General features: G+C 38.9%; 1 protein-coding gene across 1 annotated transcript; it reads left to right on the top strand.

Annotated features, from left to right (window-relative positions):
- Positions 1–508: 508 nt before the first annotated feature.
- On the top strand, positions 509–17017 carry LOC137107951 (forkhead box protein O1-A-like). Its single transcript, XM_067492146.1, has 4 exons — positions 509–1333; positions 10964–11155; positions 11462–12657; positions 12766–17017. The coding sequence occupies exons 1-3, from the start codon at positions 731–733 to the stop codon at positions 12632–12634; spliced, it is 1968 nt and encodes a 655-aa protein (XP_067348247.1). The 5' UTR covers positions 509–730; the 3' UTR covers positions 12635–12657; positions 12766–17017.
- Positions 17018–18871: the final 1854 nt, after the last annotated feature.

The following is an 18871-nucleotide window of genomic DNA, read 5'->3' as shown; positions in this document are numbered from 1 at the left end:
TGTTAAAAGTGGACACGACTGGCGACCCTATAGGTTAAATTTAAAAAAAAAAAAATATCAAATAAGCAAGTAGCAGTGTTTTAATTCAAAATCATAATCATTCTGAAGGAAGGAAAATAGGAAAATATTAAACTACACTAAACGGTCAGATAACAGACTAATTCGTGGATGGCTGCTGAAAGATAGTTTACTGTTAAAAAAACCAAGAGCTTTCCTGTGGTCAGAGGGATTGAGTATCTATCACAGCGCCAGAGAGAATCAATGCACCTCTGCCTTCATGGTGCGTTTACGTACCGCAACAATGCGCTGGAATTACAATAGAAGTAAATGATGAGAAGTGCACGCGCATTCTATTCATAGTTATTATCTGAGGTGTACTGGACAATCGACAGAACCATATGTCACATATGTTTCCATTTGCCAATCATTTCACTTCCTGAGCACTTGGATGAATTAGTTGCAGAGCGCAGAAGACGGAGCCTGAGTGAGGGCCGTGAAGGCACCAGCAGATCCTACTACACTGACAGAGCGGCAGACTTGAGACTTGCAGCTCCTCGGTGTAGAATGATGAGAACTGACCTAGGAGGGAATAGTTCTCTTAACTTTTAAATTTGGCTTAAACTTGGCTTAATAGGTTATTGGAATTAATATAGTTTTGTGTAATTAACCTACTAAATATTTGTTTTTATGTGCGCGTTTATGTAACATTTGACTCCGATTTTACCCGGTCATGGCTCAGGTACCGCCACCACAGACACAGCCGGTCGAGATAGACCCGGACTTTGAGCCTCTCTCCCGTCCCCGGTCTTGCACCTGGCCGCTTCAACGGCCGGAGTTCATCGACCCGGGCAGCTCCAACACATCTTCCCCGGCACCGTCGGTGCAGCAGGAGTTGGGAGGAAACACAGAGTTCATCAGCAAGCTCGGCTTGTTGGAGGAGGACTACGAAGAGTACACAGAGCAGAAGCCGCCGGTGGTTTGCAACGATTATCAGTGTCGGGAGGACAACTGTGGACATCTTCATCCCAACCACCACCACCAACACCATCATCATCACCAGCTTCAGCAGCAGCTCTCGGGTCCTCAGCTGCCGCTTCAGCAACATGTGGCTCCTCCGGGTGTCGCACCCTTGGGCAGCAGCTCCGTCCAGAGGAAGAGCAGCTCGTCTCGCCGTAACGCCTGGGGCAACATGTCTTACGCCGACCTGATCACTAAGGCGATAGACAGCTCACCTGACAAGAGGCTGACTCTGTCTCAGATCTACGACTGGATGGTCAAGAGTGTGCCTTACTTCAAGGATAAAGGAGACAGTAACAGCTCCGCGGGCTGGAAGGTGCGTCGCCTCATTGTTCATTATCTCTCTATACTTTGTTAAGTTGGACCTGTGATTATTTGATGATGTTAACTCAATGAGTACCTACAGCACTGTCTGTAGTCACTGTTCACAAACAACAAAATGTTTGAGAGAGAGAGAGAGAGAGCATCAGCTCCATCTATCATCCCATCTAGACAACATTGCATCACTGGTGCATTACTACATTAAAAGTGGTAGTGATGCACTATAAGCAATACAGCCTTAATATTCCTGTCAGTACATTTTGTCCAGTCAGATTTATTCACAAGTTAGCGCCCTACCAAAACATTCAGCAAAAACATTGAGCAAACATTCTGTAGGGGGTGGTGGTCTTTCTAAAATTATTAATAATGAAGAAAATGTATTCCATCCATAATATTTTTCCTTGCCTTTAAATGTAGTTTTCCAAGTCCAAAAGGATGGTTTTATAATTGTACAGTGGTTACACCTAAATGGGGATGGTGAACTTTGACACCTCAGTGACCTTTGATATTTTGGAGTGGTTTCCTCCATGAGTGGTAGCAGAGAATACAACAAAGCCAGGCAGCGTGTGACTCTACATCTCCCATACCTCTGCCTGAGAATATCTCTCTCCATATAGCCCTGAAGTACAGCACTGCAAAAATAGTTTTACTATAAAAGGCCATTTTTAGCTTTAAGTTTGAGATCAAAATTTGACGGAAGAATGGTTGAAATCTGGTTTGACTGAGAAGAATGATGTGCAGGTATACTGTGTAGAGCAACACAGATTTTAGAAATGTGTTTACTTATTAACAAACAGGCTTTAGTTGGAACTGTTGATCCAGTACTACCACAAAACATGCTGACTCATAATTTATGCATTTCCACAGCTATTGTAAACTATGTGCAGTCCTAAAATTTGAAAGTTGCGTTTCCTGGAATGGAAATGTGTTGGAAATGTTTAGTACAAAGCTTCTGCCTCCCCCCAAAGTTAATCCAGGTCTTTATTTTGTGTCACCGGGTGAGGTGAAGTTACTGAGCTTAAAATCAATCAGGGCAAAGCAGACAGTGAAAGTCAATGATGCACCCAAAGAAGACACTAATTAAAACCGGCACACTCATACAAATTGTGATACAATTTTTTATTTCCGCATTGGAGGTCTTTCCTGTAACCACTACATTCTTGTGAGACATAATATTGAAGTTATGTCAGGAAATGCCTTTGTGGACCTCAATCAAATATAGTTTCTATTGTTCAGCACCCCCCACACGAAACAGGTTTATCAAAGCTATCGTCTGCTAAATGTCTGTTTCTTCTTTTTCATAGTGTTTCTACGATTCTTCTTTCTCACTTTACTTTCTTAAACATAGCTGCAGTTGGACATTGAGGATGTAGACAGATTCTTGCCAGGGAAGCAGTGTGGACTAAACTCTTCAGAGCTGACCCGACAATAACAGGAGGCGACGTGAACAGCTCAATCAGTGTTGGGGAGTGTGTTGGAGGGGGGTGCTAGGAACAACGTCAAACATCCTCCATTCCAGAGCTTTGTGCTCATATCTTTGTGCTCCTGTCTTCTAGAGTTTCCTCAGCGGATGCTATGGCTTGGAGAAAGGGATTGCTGCTCTTTATCCCATCACTTCCTTTTGTGCCTTCTGGCGGGCCTTGTGCTGAGGGTGTTTGCTCAAGAGAAGCTCAAACTTTGGAGAATTAATTTTTTGTAAAAGGCCATCTTTATGACGTGTGAAGTATGGGGCCTGATACTTACAGTACTTTAAATAACATGCCTAGTTTCCAGTGCGTCACGTACAGATGGCTTCTGAGATGATGGTAATGCGATGTAAGTTTTGATAAACTTAAACCCTGGGATCTCCATTGAGAGGTCAAAATATTGGGGTCCATGTAATCCTGGCCTATGTGACCTTCTGTCAAGCAGGGAATTTGTTTAAAGTTCCAAAAGCTCCAGTAATGCTTGCCAAGTTAAGTGGTACACTCCACTGCAGCATTTTTAAGAGTGTTTAATCGCAAAAGGCTAAAAGGTAAAAGTTTAAATTTTTACTGACATACTGACACCGTGTTTTGTCTCAGAATGTGTGGCCAGGGTTTGGCCTTTTCTCATGAGAAAGTCGAGCCTTGCTCCAAAAGCCTTTTATGAGGGAATATCTCTGCACTTCTGTCAGTACTGTTCTTTGAGCCAGGAAGATTTGAAAATAAAAAAAATAACTAAAATAATGTTTTGAAAAAAGTTACATAATGTAGCCTTGAGTTTTGTTTTCACAAAGAACAATGGGTCCATCCTTTAAATCTTTAACATTATATCACAATATTTCTACTTCAGTCTGTGCATTTCTAAATGTTGGCATGCTGAGCCTTGGAACCACCAGCTAATAGTTATTTTTACACTTTCCTGTTAAAAAAACACAATGTCCCCCCCCCCACTTACACACACACGCCACACGCACACACAATGAACTATGATGCATTTCCTGCCGAGTGAATGGAAAACAGTGCCATGTGTTAACATACCCGCCCTGCAAAACATGAGGGTCAGGGCTGGAAAAAGAGGAGTTATCACAAGGAAAGGCATGGATGTATGGATCGACTTTGTTTAGTATATGTTATGTGAAGTAGTTTTTTTTTTCATTTACACACTCACACTGTGAGAGATAAACAGTATGATATATTATGTTTCATGTTTGGTGTGCACTGGCCAATATTTTGAGTTTAGAACCCACATGCATGAGTTTCCCTGATTGTAATGACAGTTAGAGAGAAGCCAGAGACCTCATGGTGGGTGGAGGGTGTTGAGTCTGAACCTCAGTGATTTTATAGCTCCACCTCAAAAACTGAAGGTGGGTGGAGGGCAGGATGGAGGCGATGCCACTGTGACCAGAGCTTCCTGTCTCCCTTGTTTTTGTTTTCCCTTCAAATATTATGTGGCAGCATAGTGATCACGATGCTTTTGGCTCAAGAGAGGGCCCCTGCCAGCTTGGAGGACTGGTTCCTTTGGGATGTTAGTGAGTACATCAGTGGCAATGTGCAGCATGCAAGGTACTTTACCCTCTTACTGGTATTGCCACTGTTTGTATCAGTGATCTGTGACCTTAAATATTGGAACAGGAAGTAGCACATCTGAGTTGAATTGGCACAGCAGTGGTAAAATGTTCAAACCACATATGGTTTTGCCAGGCAAATTATAAAAGGTTTGCACAGTTTTTAAAAGGTCATGAAGTTTTTAAAGCTACTGATTTGTAATAGCTATAAGGTCATTAAGGTATTTATGTAGTGCCTAATAGATGGGTGCAACACTGTGGTGGCAGACTACAGCGATGTGTGTAAGGGCTGCCTGTTTATCAGTGGTTTATCTTACTATATCATCTAACACATGTTTCAAAAGGGCACTATGTTACAAATCAACAGCCTGTTGATTGTGCTGTCTGATGTTTGCATACAGTATGACCATTATGGAAACTAATGACAACCAACACTTGCAGTATTTATTCAGGATGAGCTGAGCTGCAGAATGGAAAAATTTATGCTATGCACATTAGAAAAACATAGTCCTAGATGAAGTGACGCTCATGTAATGCTCATGGAGGTTAAGTTTAGAAATGGCGTCATTTGTACAGCATTTACTTTAAACCAGTTCTCTGAACTGTTTCAATTCATTTGGCCTGTTAAGATGTTTGACATTTATGGCTGCCAGAGGATGAATTCCCCTCGACAATGGTAATCCCCTGAATCTTTGGCTTTTTTAATTCTATTCTTCAACAGCATAAGGTCTATATTTTAGGGTTGGAGTGGAATGTTTTAAGTGGTTGCTTATGACATTCACATCCAGCTTCACATATTATATGTTGTTTGCAACTTTTAGCTTGCTGACATTCGCCTTTAGCTCAAAGCACCATTGTGCCTGACAGAGCTACTACCGTAGCATGACTGTAGACTATTCAAAGTAGTCTATAAAATGAAAGTAGAAGAGGAAGTCAACAGTTTTAGTCAAGTAAAGAATATATTCTAAAACAGAATCATTATTATAGTGTATAGATCTTGGTTTTGGAGTTTGAGGACACGGGGGTGCAAAGAGAACAGATACTTTAAGAGAAAAAAAAAATGTAACTGCCAGCTACTGTATTTGTCTTGGGATCACAACCTTAAAAAGGGAAGCCTGCCCTGATCATAACAGGCAGACTAAAAGATTTGTGTGACCCCACAAAGAAAGGGAGGCCTGGGGCAGGGGTTTTTAAAGCAGAGCATTCATTGCTTGAGGGAAGGAGCGGAGCAGTCAGCTGAGTGGCGTGCAGTGAGCTGAGGCGTGTGTACAGTGTGCTGTTTACACATGTGTGAGTCTGTTTAATCTATGGCATGTGGGTTTCTGCCTTGTCATCCATCCTGTGAAGAATAATAATTCTGCTCTATGGGTTAATTACAAAAAAAAGAACTTTGCTTTATAAATTATGCGAAATATAAAGTGCATTAATACACAGGGATGGGAATAAATATAGTATGAAGAAAGACATATAAAACAAGATTAAAAGTGATTAAAACCAGTGTTCAATTGTGTAAAAAACACTTTACCCCGTAAAGTGTGCAAAGAATGTGTGGTACACCAAAGATCCATCTGAGAAAGATTAGAGATCAAGTTACTATCACCTTATTAATTACCTAATAATTAAGTATAATTTATTTTTGTGTGTTATTGTTTTTATAATCAATGGAACATCATGTGTAGATGCTGTGTCTATCATTGTGATTTACCCACAGTGTTTATCTAAAGTCAAACTCCTCATAGAAAGCTCTCCCTTCCTTTTCTAGTTCCACTTTGAAACTAATGCAGAAGAAAGTCACACTCGGTTTGATGCTTAGCGTTAATGAAGTAGCAGGCAGCAGTAGGTGACATAATATCCCCGCTGAGCTGGAGGGCTCTGCTTTTGCTGCAGCAGCGCTTGGTTTCCATGCTCATATTCAACTCTGCTTATGCTTCCTGGGTCAGAGGAGAAACGGGGGAGGGGTGCACAGGAAGACGCTCTCAGGAAGTGGCTTGTCTTTTTACTGTAATCTCTGCAAGCGTCGTGCAGTCTTATTCTCTCATGTACACCAGCTATCTGACTGCACTGCGGTGGTAGTGATATGATAGCATTTATTAAAGGTCTGCATCTACAAATTTGTGTACAGAGAAAGCCAGCGTACACGATAAGCTAAAGAAGCAGTGTGTTTGACCGTACGGATGAGGTCAAGCATTGTCAAACTCTTGTCTCACAATTTTATAGAGTTATTTGCTTTTTTTCTACACATTATTTTTCTCTTTTGTTTGATTTATTAGTGACACACCAGCTAACCCTTTGATTTACATAATTGTCTAGTTAATATAAGTCCACGTATTTGCTACAGGCTGATGACCCCACCAACATGTAGATGTAACAAACTGGGCAAGAAGCCTCTAAAATCTTTATGGTTAAAGCCAGCCAAAGCATTTATCATACGTCAATATTTCAGTGTAAATGGGATTTGGATTTATGTACAAATGTTCCTTGTTTTTCTTGATCACTGCAACATGAATAAGGTTGTGTATCTTACAGCCAGGTTAGTCTTACACATGGATTTAGAATTTGTAAGCAATAAATGACACAGAAAGGTTATAATGCAGCAAAATGATACTGTAGCACAGAAATATGTAAGAATTGCAACCCTTAGTTAAAACATGCTACTGGTTATACAAAATCTTAACACTGTACAGCGAAATCCATGCGAGTACTGCAGTAAGTGAGAGTAGGTTTTATTGCTTAGCATTTTGATTTTTTCCTAAAAGAAGATGTTATATTTACATAGTCCGACTTTAAAAGTTTGTTGCATGAGACCACTTCATGTAAATGCAAATTAAAGTAAGTGTTTTTGTCTCCGCTCTTTCATCACTACCAGTCCTCACCATTGATATAAAACCATGTTACTGATTTGAGTAGCAGGTGGTCTTAAGCAGTTGGTCTCCTGGGAGATGCTCTGTCCTGTCTGTGGTTGTGTCTTTCGCTGTATGTAAAATGTTTAGACCAATTGCAAGTGAAGCCACTTTCACTGTGGCTGCACCTGTCCCTGCAAATGGGCCTTGTTTGTTTACTTATCTTGCGACCGTTACTGCAAGGCTCATGCTTCGCTACACAAGAAACAGCAGCTGGGCCTATTAAAATGTTTTGGAGTCCAGTATGAGAAATCTTTTCATCCTGCCACATTTTGCCTTAATGATATTGTTCACAGGTTATTTAGAAACCATGTAGTTCATACATTTGGAGAGTTGCGGAGATGGTGGAGGAGTGTGCAAAATTCAATGGAGGACTTGTGTTCATCTAAGTTGAGTGACTGCAGGTCACTTCTCAGCCAGTGGGTCTGTAGAGAGGCAACTCCATTTCTGCTTCACAGTGTTTACAGCTGCCCAACATGTGGCATTTCTCAGGGCAAACTGAAAATAGTTCTTTTCAGAAGTTAAATGTTGTTACTATATCAGGAATCCTTGCAGCTGACCTAGAACCAGCGTAACAATAAAACTCACTCACGGTGTTCTTTTTTTTTTTCAATGAAAGCATCATTCATGCATCTGTCAATAAGAAGACACTGACCTTTATTTTCTATTGGAAATAAAACAGTATATTTCATTAACATGTATGATTTATAAGGGCAAGACATTGCTGATGAAATGTTAGGTAGCTGCAAAGTAAGAACGATGTACATTTCAAAATTTAAAAGAAAATTTAATTACAAGAAATCAACTGACACGGCTCCACAAACACAATGCAAATAACAATTTAATTTTGTTCTGAAACCAAGGGTATTACATTATTTTAAAGGTATAGTGCATCATTACTCTTGTACAATCTTACGTTGGATCACTGCTATAATAACTAATAGATCTACTCTCTTAAATATTTATTTCAAGTATTTATTTCACTTACAGCCCTTAACAATCTTTATTGGGAACTTACCTGATTTAAAAGAAGGACTCTGAAAAATATATAGATATCTTAATGCCCCACCTTCAGATGAGCTAGCATACAACTACAAGTGCATATATTTTGAACAAGGGCTACAAGGGCTGTCTTTTGTTCTCTATAGACTGAGATGAGGTTTGTCTCAGACAAGTATTATCCCAGGCAGAGCAGAGAATGCCTCTTCCTAGGGCCTGTTCATGCAGTTTATAGTCTATTGTCAGCACAAATCAGAGACTGTAGACAGTTGTATACTGTATCACCATGATCTTGCCCATATGTGAACAAGATATGTTGTTCAGTTAATGGAATAAAAGTTGTTTTACAGATTGAGTCTGTGCAGCAAACTGCTCAGATCCTCCTCTAATGACTAATTTCCTGTCTTCACTTACTGATTGATATCAAATGTAAAGAGAAAAAAGGACAGAAGGGTCATGAATTAAATAAACAGATTCAGCATTGCATCTGTGGCACTAAAATACGTTTTAACTCCCCCTTAAAGTATCTCCACCTCACACTTCTCCGGCCTGCATGTGCAGGATGTCCTCAGACACAGGAAGGCTTACCTAAACGTCAGTGGAAGTGAAGGGAGGAGTCCCGTTCAAGACGGGGGTGGCTGGGGTGGGGTTCTGTTGTTGTGAGTCAGAAAGCAGTCTGTCCGACCCAGTACGTCACATCTGATGCTTCTACTCCTCTCTGGCTCTGCTACAGCTCCATCCAACTTGCATGCATGTCTCTGTCAGCGCCAGAGTTCTGTCAGCTTGTGTTCAGCACGCTGTGAACTTATTGACCCCATCTCTGTTGGCAACAACATCTCACTCTGTGACCCTCCCCATCCTCACTTTGAACTCTCTAACCTTCCCTTGCTTTCTTATTCACTAAAAAAGTCCTATGCGTGCACAGCCTGGTCTCTTCACTTTAAGGGTTAGGCTTCACAAGGATACTGTTGATGTGCTGTATAGTTTAGGTTGAGGTTGTAATTGCTTTGGCCCAGTGCTTTCAAAGTGGGCAGTCATACAAAATAGTACTTATAGTTGGTTTAGTGTAATTCTACTTTACAGTATAGTTTCGCGAATATATTTCTTTAACTTCTTTTCTTCTATAGAAAGAACTCTAAAGAATTCTATTTCTAATACATAATTCTGTAATAAATACACATTTATTCAGCTGTATCTCATTAATATTTTTGTAATTGAATATGCATCATATTGTAATGAGTTGTAAGCGCTAAATCCATTTGCTAAAAGCCTAACCCCAATTCAAGAACAGCATTTCACAGACTCATTCACACAAGCCCTCTCTTGTTTTGGTTTGAGTGTCACTGTCTCCATGCTTTGTACATCCCTGTAGAATCCTGTGGTTGGGGACATCTGGCTTTACTAACTGCAGGGAGCTGTTTTTGGGTTCACATGGGTATTGAGGGGAAATTCCGTGCTAGAATTTCTTTTGTTGCTCTTTGGTATTTTGTTGTACCCTCCATCCTCCATCCAGCACTTAGTTGCATATCAGGCAAATTTTGTCCAGACTGCTGCTGTACAGTAGGTCTGTCTGGCCATCTTTCTGTTCCTCAAGTATCTTTGTTTTTCTTCCTGAGAGAATTACCACAGGAGGCACAGTTGGTTTTAGAGTGGAAAATATAGTATTAGAGTACATGTTAGCACAGGACACATTAAACCATGTTCCACGAATAAAAAACACTGGCAAGTAAGTTGAATCCAAAGTAATAAAGTCGAATGAGCTCTTTTCAAAGCGTCCTTGTCCAACTAAGACCCTGCGATTGAGGCAAAACAAAGATTAACTTGAAAGTTTGTGCACTTCTTAAACAGCTGTAATAAATCTGATCTATAGGGGCGGCTGTAGCTCAGGAGGTAAAGGCAGTTGTCCACGGACCACAGGGTCCAGCTATACGTTGAGGTGTCTCTAGGCAAGACACTGAACCTGACACTATCATGCCCATTTCCATCCCCAGTGCCGGTTCAAGCCCCATAGAAATTGGGGAGGGTTGCGTCAGGAAGGGCATCCAGCATAAAAACCGTGCCAAATCAACATGCAGACAATGATCCGCTGTGGTGACCTGAACTCACGGGATAAGCCAAAAGGACAAAATAAATAGATAAATCTGATCTATCTTTTTGTAACATGTCTAAATTACTCTTGTTTTCTCTGTGCTGTATTTTTTTAGTTTGGTGGAGGAATGTTCCTGCTGATGGAAAGATGTAATAGAGTAATAGAGCAGATGAAAATTTGATGAAAATCACACGAAACACGTATAGCTCACTAGACTACCGAGATATTTGTCATATTTGGTAGTAATAGATACTAAACTATAGCAAGATGATCAAGTATTTATTAGTGTTAGATAAATTGTGCCACATATCATTTGTATCCCTCACTTGCTTGTTCATGCTAAAGTAACCTGTGGGCTTTGCTTTGCTTTGGAGCTTGAGATGGAGTAGAAAAAGCCTGACAGGCTTAATTTAATTATATCAGGCAAAATGTTCATCTGCTGGCTTGTGTATCAAAATTAGCCTCTTTTCGTTTGGTTGCCATTGAAAAGCAACCCTTTTGCAAAGTATATTAGTCTTTATTTGTATAACATAATTTTCATGTCACTTTATCTATGCACTAAAATAGATAAATACATAAATACAAAGGATTCACTTTTCTCTAATACAGAACTCCATAAGACACAACCTGTCCCTGCACAGTCGCTTTGTGCGCATACAAAATGAGGGAACAGGAAAAAGCTCCTGGTGGATGCTGAACCCAGAAGGAGGAAAGAATGGGAAGTCACCTCGACGCAGAGCTGCCTCCATGGACAACAACAGTAAGTTTGCCAAGAGCAGAGGAAGGGCCACAAAGAAAAAGGTATGCTTCGTTCATAACGCTATACACTTGTAAACATCTGTGGTTTTTTTGGTTTTTTTTTTACAAAATGTACAGATCGCTTCAAAGTAATTAAAATTAAATAAAAAAACTGAAAATACGTAATTGCATAAAGCTTCACCTCCTTTAATATAACTAACCGACAGTAAATCCTCACGGGTGTGGAAGTATTTGTAATTAATTTAGATTACTTTGTAGAGATCTGTTTCCCCTTTGCCTTGTAAATCTCATGTTTTGTACATTTTTGTAATAAAAGCTAAATAAAACAGTACGGTTTTCTCTACTCAGATGACTATGCAAGAAGGGGCTGGAGGAGGATCAGCCAGCCCTGGTTCCCACTACTCTAATTGGCTGGGAAGCCCAAACTCCCACAGTAATGAGGACTTTGAACCCTGGAGCTCCTTTAGGACACGGACCAGCTCTGATGCCAGCACACTGAGTGGTCACCATTCACCTTTTCCTTCTGAACAGGATGACCTTGGGGAGTCTGACAGCCACATGATATATCCTGGAGCAGCGGGAACCAAGATAGCTTCCACCCTGCCCAGTCTGTCTGAGGTCACTGGATCCATGGGCCAACACGGCTCAGAGAATGTCATGGAGAGCCTGCTAGATAACCTGAACCTGCTGTCTCCCAAAGCCCCCCAGCTGGGTTCTGACTCCCCTCATTCCTCAAATGCTCCCATGCGTCAGGGTAGTCCCTACAGCTCCTCTGGCTTAACCCCGCTCCCACAGCAGGCCTACCGTAAGTGCATGTACAACCAGGTGAGATTGAACTCTCTATCCCCTACTCCCATGCAGACTTTGCAAGAAACCAAGCTGGGCTTTGCGGGTTATGAGAACCAGTATATCTCCGCCGCTGGCCTCCTCAAAGAGTTGCTGACCACAGATGCAGATACTCCCAGGGACATGATGCCCTCCAGGGATACACTGGTTTCTCAGGTTGGTGCATGCCTAATGCCCACTTACAGCAGCCAGAGCCATGTGGGAGGTCATAATGGAGTTAAAATGACAAACCCATCTCGGAGTCATTCAGTTCCACAGGCAAATCCACAATCTCTACAGAGCCAGGGTCCTTCAACTTCAAGAGACTTGAATAGCTGTAACATGATCCCTCTGACTAGTATGACTAGTCTTTCAGGGGCCCCTTCTCAAATGACCAGCCTGAAGACATGCATGCAGCTTCCCCAAGGACACACTAATGATGTCCCAGCAAGCTACAGAAGCAACAAAGGCTACAGGGAACTTAACTCGGTTCACCCACATGGTCATCATCATGAGCGGCTGCCCAGTGACCTGGACAACATGTCCATTGAGAGGTTGGAATGTGACATGGAGTCTGTCCTCCATGAGACCCTTATGGATGGTGGGGCACTGGACTTTAACTTTGACCCTGCAGCTGGGCCTCATGGGTTTCCCCAGAGAGTGAAGACCACCACACACAGCTGGGTGTCAGGCTAGGACAAACAGTTTATTACACACAGGTAAGTATGGCAATTAGTCAGGCAACAAGTAATCTATATATCACTGCAATCATTAAAATATCATCTGAATGTTTCTTTTTCCTTAACATTTCCAATTGTTCCTTACAGGATTTTTCAGCACTGTACCACTGCTCCCCTTCATATGAAGACTGGAATATAGACTGGAATATATATATATATATATATATATATATATATATATATATATATATATATATATATATATATATATATATATATATATATATATATATATATATATACACACACACACACACACACACACACACACACAAGGCCACAATTGTCAATCTCCACAAAGTATCTGATACATAGTTATTTTCAAAAGCAAAATAATTTGCTTACAGTTTAGACTGTCAGCTTTAATGTTATGCTTTGTTTTTAAAATATTGGATGGACTGTGAAGGAATTTTAGCCATTTATTTATAGGTCTCTATTTTTGGTGGCTCAAAAATATTTGGTTCAATTAACATAATCATACATTTAATTGTCGGTTTTAGTTTGGTTGCTGGCTTATTACAGTCAATGAAACCTGGAATCCACAAACATTTCCCATCAGTAAAACATAGCTCAGTTGAATTCCAATCAGTTAGTAAACTTGGTATTTAAAGGAAATTAAAATGTTTTGTCTTGAAGTCTTTGGTTGATTTTACAATACAGCTCATCATTTTGCAGAAAACACTATCTAATGAGTTTTAAAGCATTTGGCTGAATTTGAGCAGACAATATAGCCCCAAACCCTTCAGAATTTATCTCTCTAATGGGTTTTTACCCTAATGATGGCTTACTTGCATTAATTAATGCATTAATTGTAAACTTTTTATTGTTTACCTGTAAATAAGCTAAAGCGAAAATAAATACACCTGGCCACAGAACAGATTACCAGCCAACTGTCCAAATATTCACTAAAATTGGGGGTTTGCATTGCAGCCACCGCCATTGATGTGTGAGTGCATGGGAATCATCATTGTATAAGTGGCCATTTACCATTTAAGTGGCTATTTACCTAAACAAAGCACTTGAGTAAATATACTTAGTTACTTACCACTTTTGATTTCATTGTGGTTCATTCTGTGTTTTTAAACAAAATTAAAGCTGAAAGTCTAAACTTTAACATATTATTTCAAATCAACTGTGGTAGGTTACAGAGCCAAAACAATGAGAACTGTTTCCAAACACACGTGGGTCTGGCATAGTTTTTATTTCCAAACTGATCTCATTAAGCTGTGGTTTTAGTCTAAGATTGGAATGGATAGAAAAAGGAAATGAAATCTTCCAAGAAGGACTCAATTTTATGTCTGATTGACCAAAAAGCTTGCTGAAACTGGTTGTATATGGCGATGGGAATTACAAACATTTCAGCTTTTCAAGGATACATTCAAGAAGATTGTTTAGCTTCCAATCGTTAGTGGTGAATGATTAATGTTAACCCGGTGAGATCCCTAGGCCTAGGATAGATAAATCAGTGTGTCATCTGCATGGTGATGTATTATCATCAGTAAAGTAACATGAAGAAATATGCATTTTGTACATATATCCAGTAATAGGCCTCTAGACTATACCACTTAAATTATGAGATACACATTTTTGAAACAAAAATCAGATGGGCATTCAGATGGGCATACACAAATCACTATTTATAGACATGGCACAGTTTTGTCAAATAATAGCCCTCAAATCAGATTCCAGCCATATCTGCTCATTTGTCATTGCTGTCATTAGGCACCAGGAGATGAGATCAGTAGACTGTGACTGATTGTACTTTGTGTAATGAGTAAAAAAATGTACAGTGTATCTTATATTTGAGTTACATGATATTGTTGTCCTGTTTTTTTTTTTAAATCCAACTAATTCTGAAGAATAAAATTACATATACATGCTTCACTGAGTGCATATTAATCTCTGTAAATGTAGAAAGGTCCACACCGGAATCCTTTCTGTTGTGTTATATGTGGGCGTTTTTATACAATAATTGAAGAGTTGTTTGGAAAATTGTTAAAAAAAAAGTGTTAGGGAGCACAAGTCTGTGTATAAACACATGAACATCTGTAGGCTTTAGGAAAAAAAGTTAGGGGAATTAGAGTACTTACAAACTTGTCACTGTGATCACACTGACAATCTGCACGTATTAGTTCTAGAAAAAGGGACATTTTACAACATTTTGCCAAAATGTAACATTTTTACAAAACTTTGCAAACTTTTTCAACATTTTTACAGAACTTAGGTTACGTGATACAGGCAGAGCAGAAGAACCTGTAGGTTGAAAGGGTTATGATGAGATTCTAATCTGACTGGAAATCGATACTGGTCTTTGAAAGATTTCTAACAAAGGCCAGGATTTTCCTACAATTTACCATACAGCAGGTACAGGTTTTTAAGTGTTTTCCACGCTCACAAGCAAATTTCAAAGACCTGTCCCTACATGTTCTCACAGACTTGTAATTTTGTACATATTTCTTTTTGTAGTAGAAAACTTTTTGTATATGGAGGTTTGTATTAAGGATTATAAAGATATTTTACATGCTGTGTATGCTTGTCTTTACATTTATGTTTACATGTCTCAGTCCAAACTGTATTAATGCATATACAAACACTCATACCTCAAAATATTTTACCTCTGAAGTGTTGAAGATAACTTTTCCTGCCATTTTTGTTATGCATTGTCTTCATTTTTACAAATGGTTTTGTATACAGTTTTTTTCTTACTTTTGTGTATTAATTAATGCTAAAAATTAAATGTAAATGTTATGAGAAACGCATCACACATTTTTGTATTTCAGTAGTTTTCTTTGTTTTGGAATTATAGACATTTATGTTTATGTTGATGGTAAATGGTATGTGAGAGCATAGTAAATAATTTTAAGTTAAATATGGACTTTTGTAAAATTATTCATTTTGAAAGAATTTTCTTTTTTAAAATGTGCATTAATCTGTTTAGAGAAATTTCAATTAAAAGAATTCTGTAAAAGAGAAAGAGAAAAAATTCTGTTGTGGCATAAATAAATAAGAGGTCAGTGTGTCAGCATTTCGTGCACATGTGAAAGTAAATTTTAAAATATGCTTGAGCTTGTTACATTTTACTGAGAGAAGGAGAATCACATTGCACATAAACCCACTGTTGCAGTTTTTTTTCAGGAAAAATGAAATGCCTTGTTTTATGTATGATATCCACATATAGGTATTTTTCAAGACACTGAACCCCTGACAGCCCATTCCCCTCCCCAGCTGTGCAGTGCCGGTCCTAGCCCGGTAGAAATTGGGGAGGGTTGCGTCAGGAAGGGCATCCGGCGTAAAAACTGTGCCAAATCAACATGCTGTGGCGACCATGACCTCAAAGGATAAGCCAAAAAGGACAAAAATAAATTTAAAAAAAAATCCACATGTAGGTATTTTTGAAACTGCACAGTTTAATTATGTAACCCATACAGTGCATAAAGCCCCATGTGAACTTTCCATTTAGGCAATGATACGGCAGTATCATGGCAAGTGATTCAACACATCAGTGATTGTAATTTTAGTGCTTTCTATTTGAAGTTATGATTTTGTAAAACTTGACTTATTTAGGAACAATGTTGCTCCGATAAAAGTCTTATCAGAGCAAAGTTAGATCTCAGATTTGTTTTTGTTCATACTTTGTACATTTTGCCACATAGGCATTTTGTTTTTTTCTCAGCTCTGCCAGTGCTTATTAAGTGCAGAGCCACACAAGATGTAGGCTGCACTGCTTTCATTTTCACTGTGATAGCTGTGACAAATTCAGTCTTGTGAGGGGTGTAAACTGTACTGTTTAATGAGTTTTGGAAAGACAAAGACAATAACGAATAACAACTTGAAAGAAATGATTCAACACATTTGGAGGGAGCCTCTTAAACATTGACACTGGCTCTCAGAAAATAAATGTGTGCTGGGTAGAAACCCAAATACAGCCCATTGGTCTCATGCAGATCCTCAGAAGTCATGCTAGGTAACACAAGTCAGTAGCTATTTCGTAATAATTTTGGGGATTTTTGATACACAAACCTATCAAGAAACATGAGACATTTCGAGTTTCTCTGTCATTAAACAGCAACACATCTCCCCCGTGTGAGAGAGTTACTGTATGAGTCACAAATACAGATATATCTCTCTGCAGAAGTGTCAATTAAAATAACCACCAGTGGCAAACCAACTACATTTTACCACAGCTCTGTTCTGTCAAATAGAAGTTCATTAAAGCTGGTGATTTGATCAGTTTTAGTTTCTTGAATGGGCGAGCATCTTGTTCTTGTAGTTTGTAGTGTGTGTGTGTGCGTCTTTCTGCATTAAAAGCAAATGGGTCAGGTTATCATGAATGACATTTGAGCATGTACTCGTAGGAAATGCAATAAATGAATGAAATGTGTTATTGTGTTAGCAAATAAAAAGACACTGTATCACTATCACCTATCCAAATGCATATCCAAATGCTACAGGTTGATGGCCAAGGACAGGCCTCCAATTAGAAGCTGTTTGGAATCTGCAGGACTTTTTATCATTATCAGAGCAAAATTTCATTCTGTTCTGCTCAGTGTCTACGATTTCTTGACTAACCGGTATAGAATGAGCTATGACCTAGTACCTGGAGTTGAGGCCTTAACACAGGGTGTGTGGTAGTAGGACAGTAAATCTAAACATTTCTTTCCTAATATTAATGGAAGTCAGATTGGGGCTTAAAATATGCATCGACAAATGCACATGTATGCATTTGTATGCAATGAATATTTCGGAAAAATGTTTGGATATATTATTGAGTTTGCATTTGTACTGGAAAGAAGTCAGCTGTCAATTTTATACATATTGTAATATTTTACTATCATCGCATCGTTTCACTGAGTTCATAAAATCTACAGTGACAAACATACCTCCTAGCTAAATTGAGCATTAAGAACGAAAAAACAGGCTGAAGCCAACGGCAACCCACAGCTTCAGAATTAAGTTGTTTAATGGAGGGACATGAATGTGTACAAATTGCAAATTACTGTTATTCCACATGGCTTATCCTTCACCACCTGATGACAAGTCTCATCCGTAAACGAAACATGCACATTCTTTTTGAATGCAATCAAGCATATTTTATTTATATCTTGCTTTACTGAGAAACAGGATAATCTCTAAAGGTTTATTCACACTAGTTTAAAAAAACATGACAAACTCACTGTCAGTTATAAAACATTTATTTCCTATATGAAAACAGGCCATGTTCCAGTTTCAAGTAGTAGTCAATAGGTGTTATAAATGTTCTCACATCTCAGTGAAGTATATACCATCAGTCATAGCTAATTTCTCCAATGTAAACCCTTAACAGTAACACACTCAGTCTCAGAGTGCAGGGCACTGAACACCAGGCAGGGAGATTACAAATATACTTCTTTCCAGAGCCCGCACCCAATCATTTAATATTTTAATTGGCATTAAGATATTTGGCCTCTTTGGTTCTAAAATAGTTTGAGATCGTGTGAAATTCTGTTTTGTGTTCATTTGTATGAGCTACTGTGTGCGAAGGCCGAACACACAGTGTACAAAGTCGACAGAAAGTCCAGTGTTTAACATGTTTCAGCTTGCATGGACACTGAGCCTTTATGAAACTGCTTCAAAAACAGAAAGAAATGAGAGAGAGGAAAAAAATAGAGATTGAAAGGAGCATACCTTGAAGAAATGGATTTTCTGGTGAAGTCTGACATCAGTCTAAAGCTCTGCTGTTACACAGCTGCACAGAAAAACTCCCAAACACACAGCCCTTATTTCCTACCTAAGATATCCTTAATAATCAGTAGTAATATGACTGTTGTATTATGACCGTTTGTAAATTAACTGTATATCAGCAATCCACAGAATTTGTTAAAATAACGCTGCAGTAGTTTTGTTTTTGTTTGTTTTATTTTTTCTGAACACATCTTTATGGAAGCCCTACTAGAGCTTGTATTTAGATGACACAAGCTAAACTATTTAGACAATTGATAAAATCTGTCTAAATGTTAAACAACAGGATGTGCTTAATCCCCATAAAGCTACAAATTGTCATCTTTAAAATGTTATAAATCTTACAGATGGCAAGAAAATTCCATAATGTATTCATCAATATTCATAAATGTGTTGCATCTGCTGTTTGTGTAGTATTGTGCAGTGCATATAGTGGAAATTGATTCTTTGTTAAGTCATTACTCTAGTTCATTTT

This window comes from Channa argus, chromosome 22 (assembly GCF_033026475.1).
Source record: "Channa argus isolate prfri chromosome 22, Channa argus male v1.0, whole genome shotgun sequence".
NCBI classification, from domain to species: Eukaryota; Metazoa; Chordata; class Actinopteri; order Anabantiformes; family Channidae; genus Channa; species Channa argus.
This window is presented reverse-complemented; position numbering and strand designations above follow the sequence as displayed.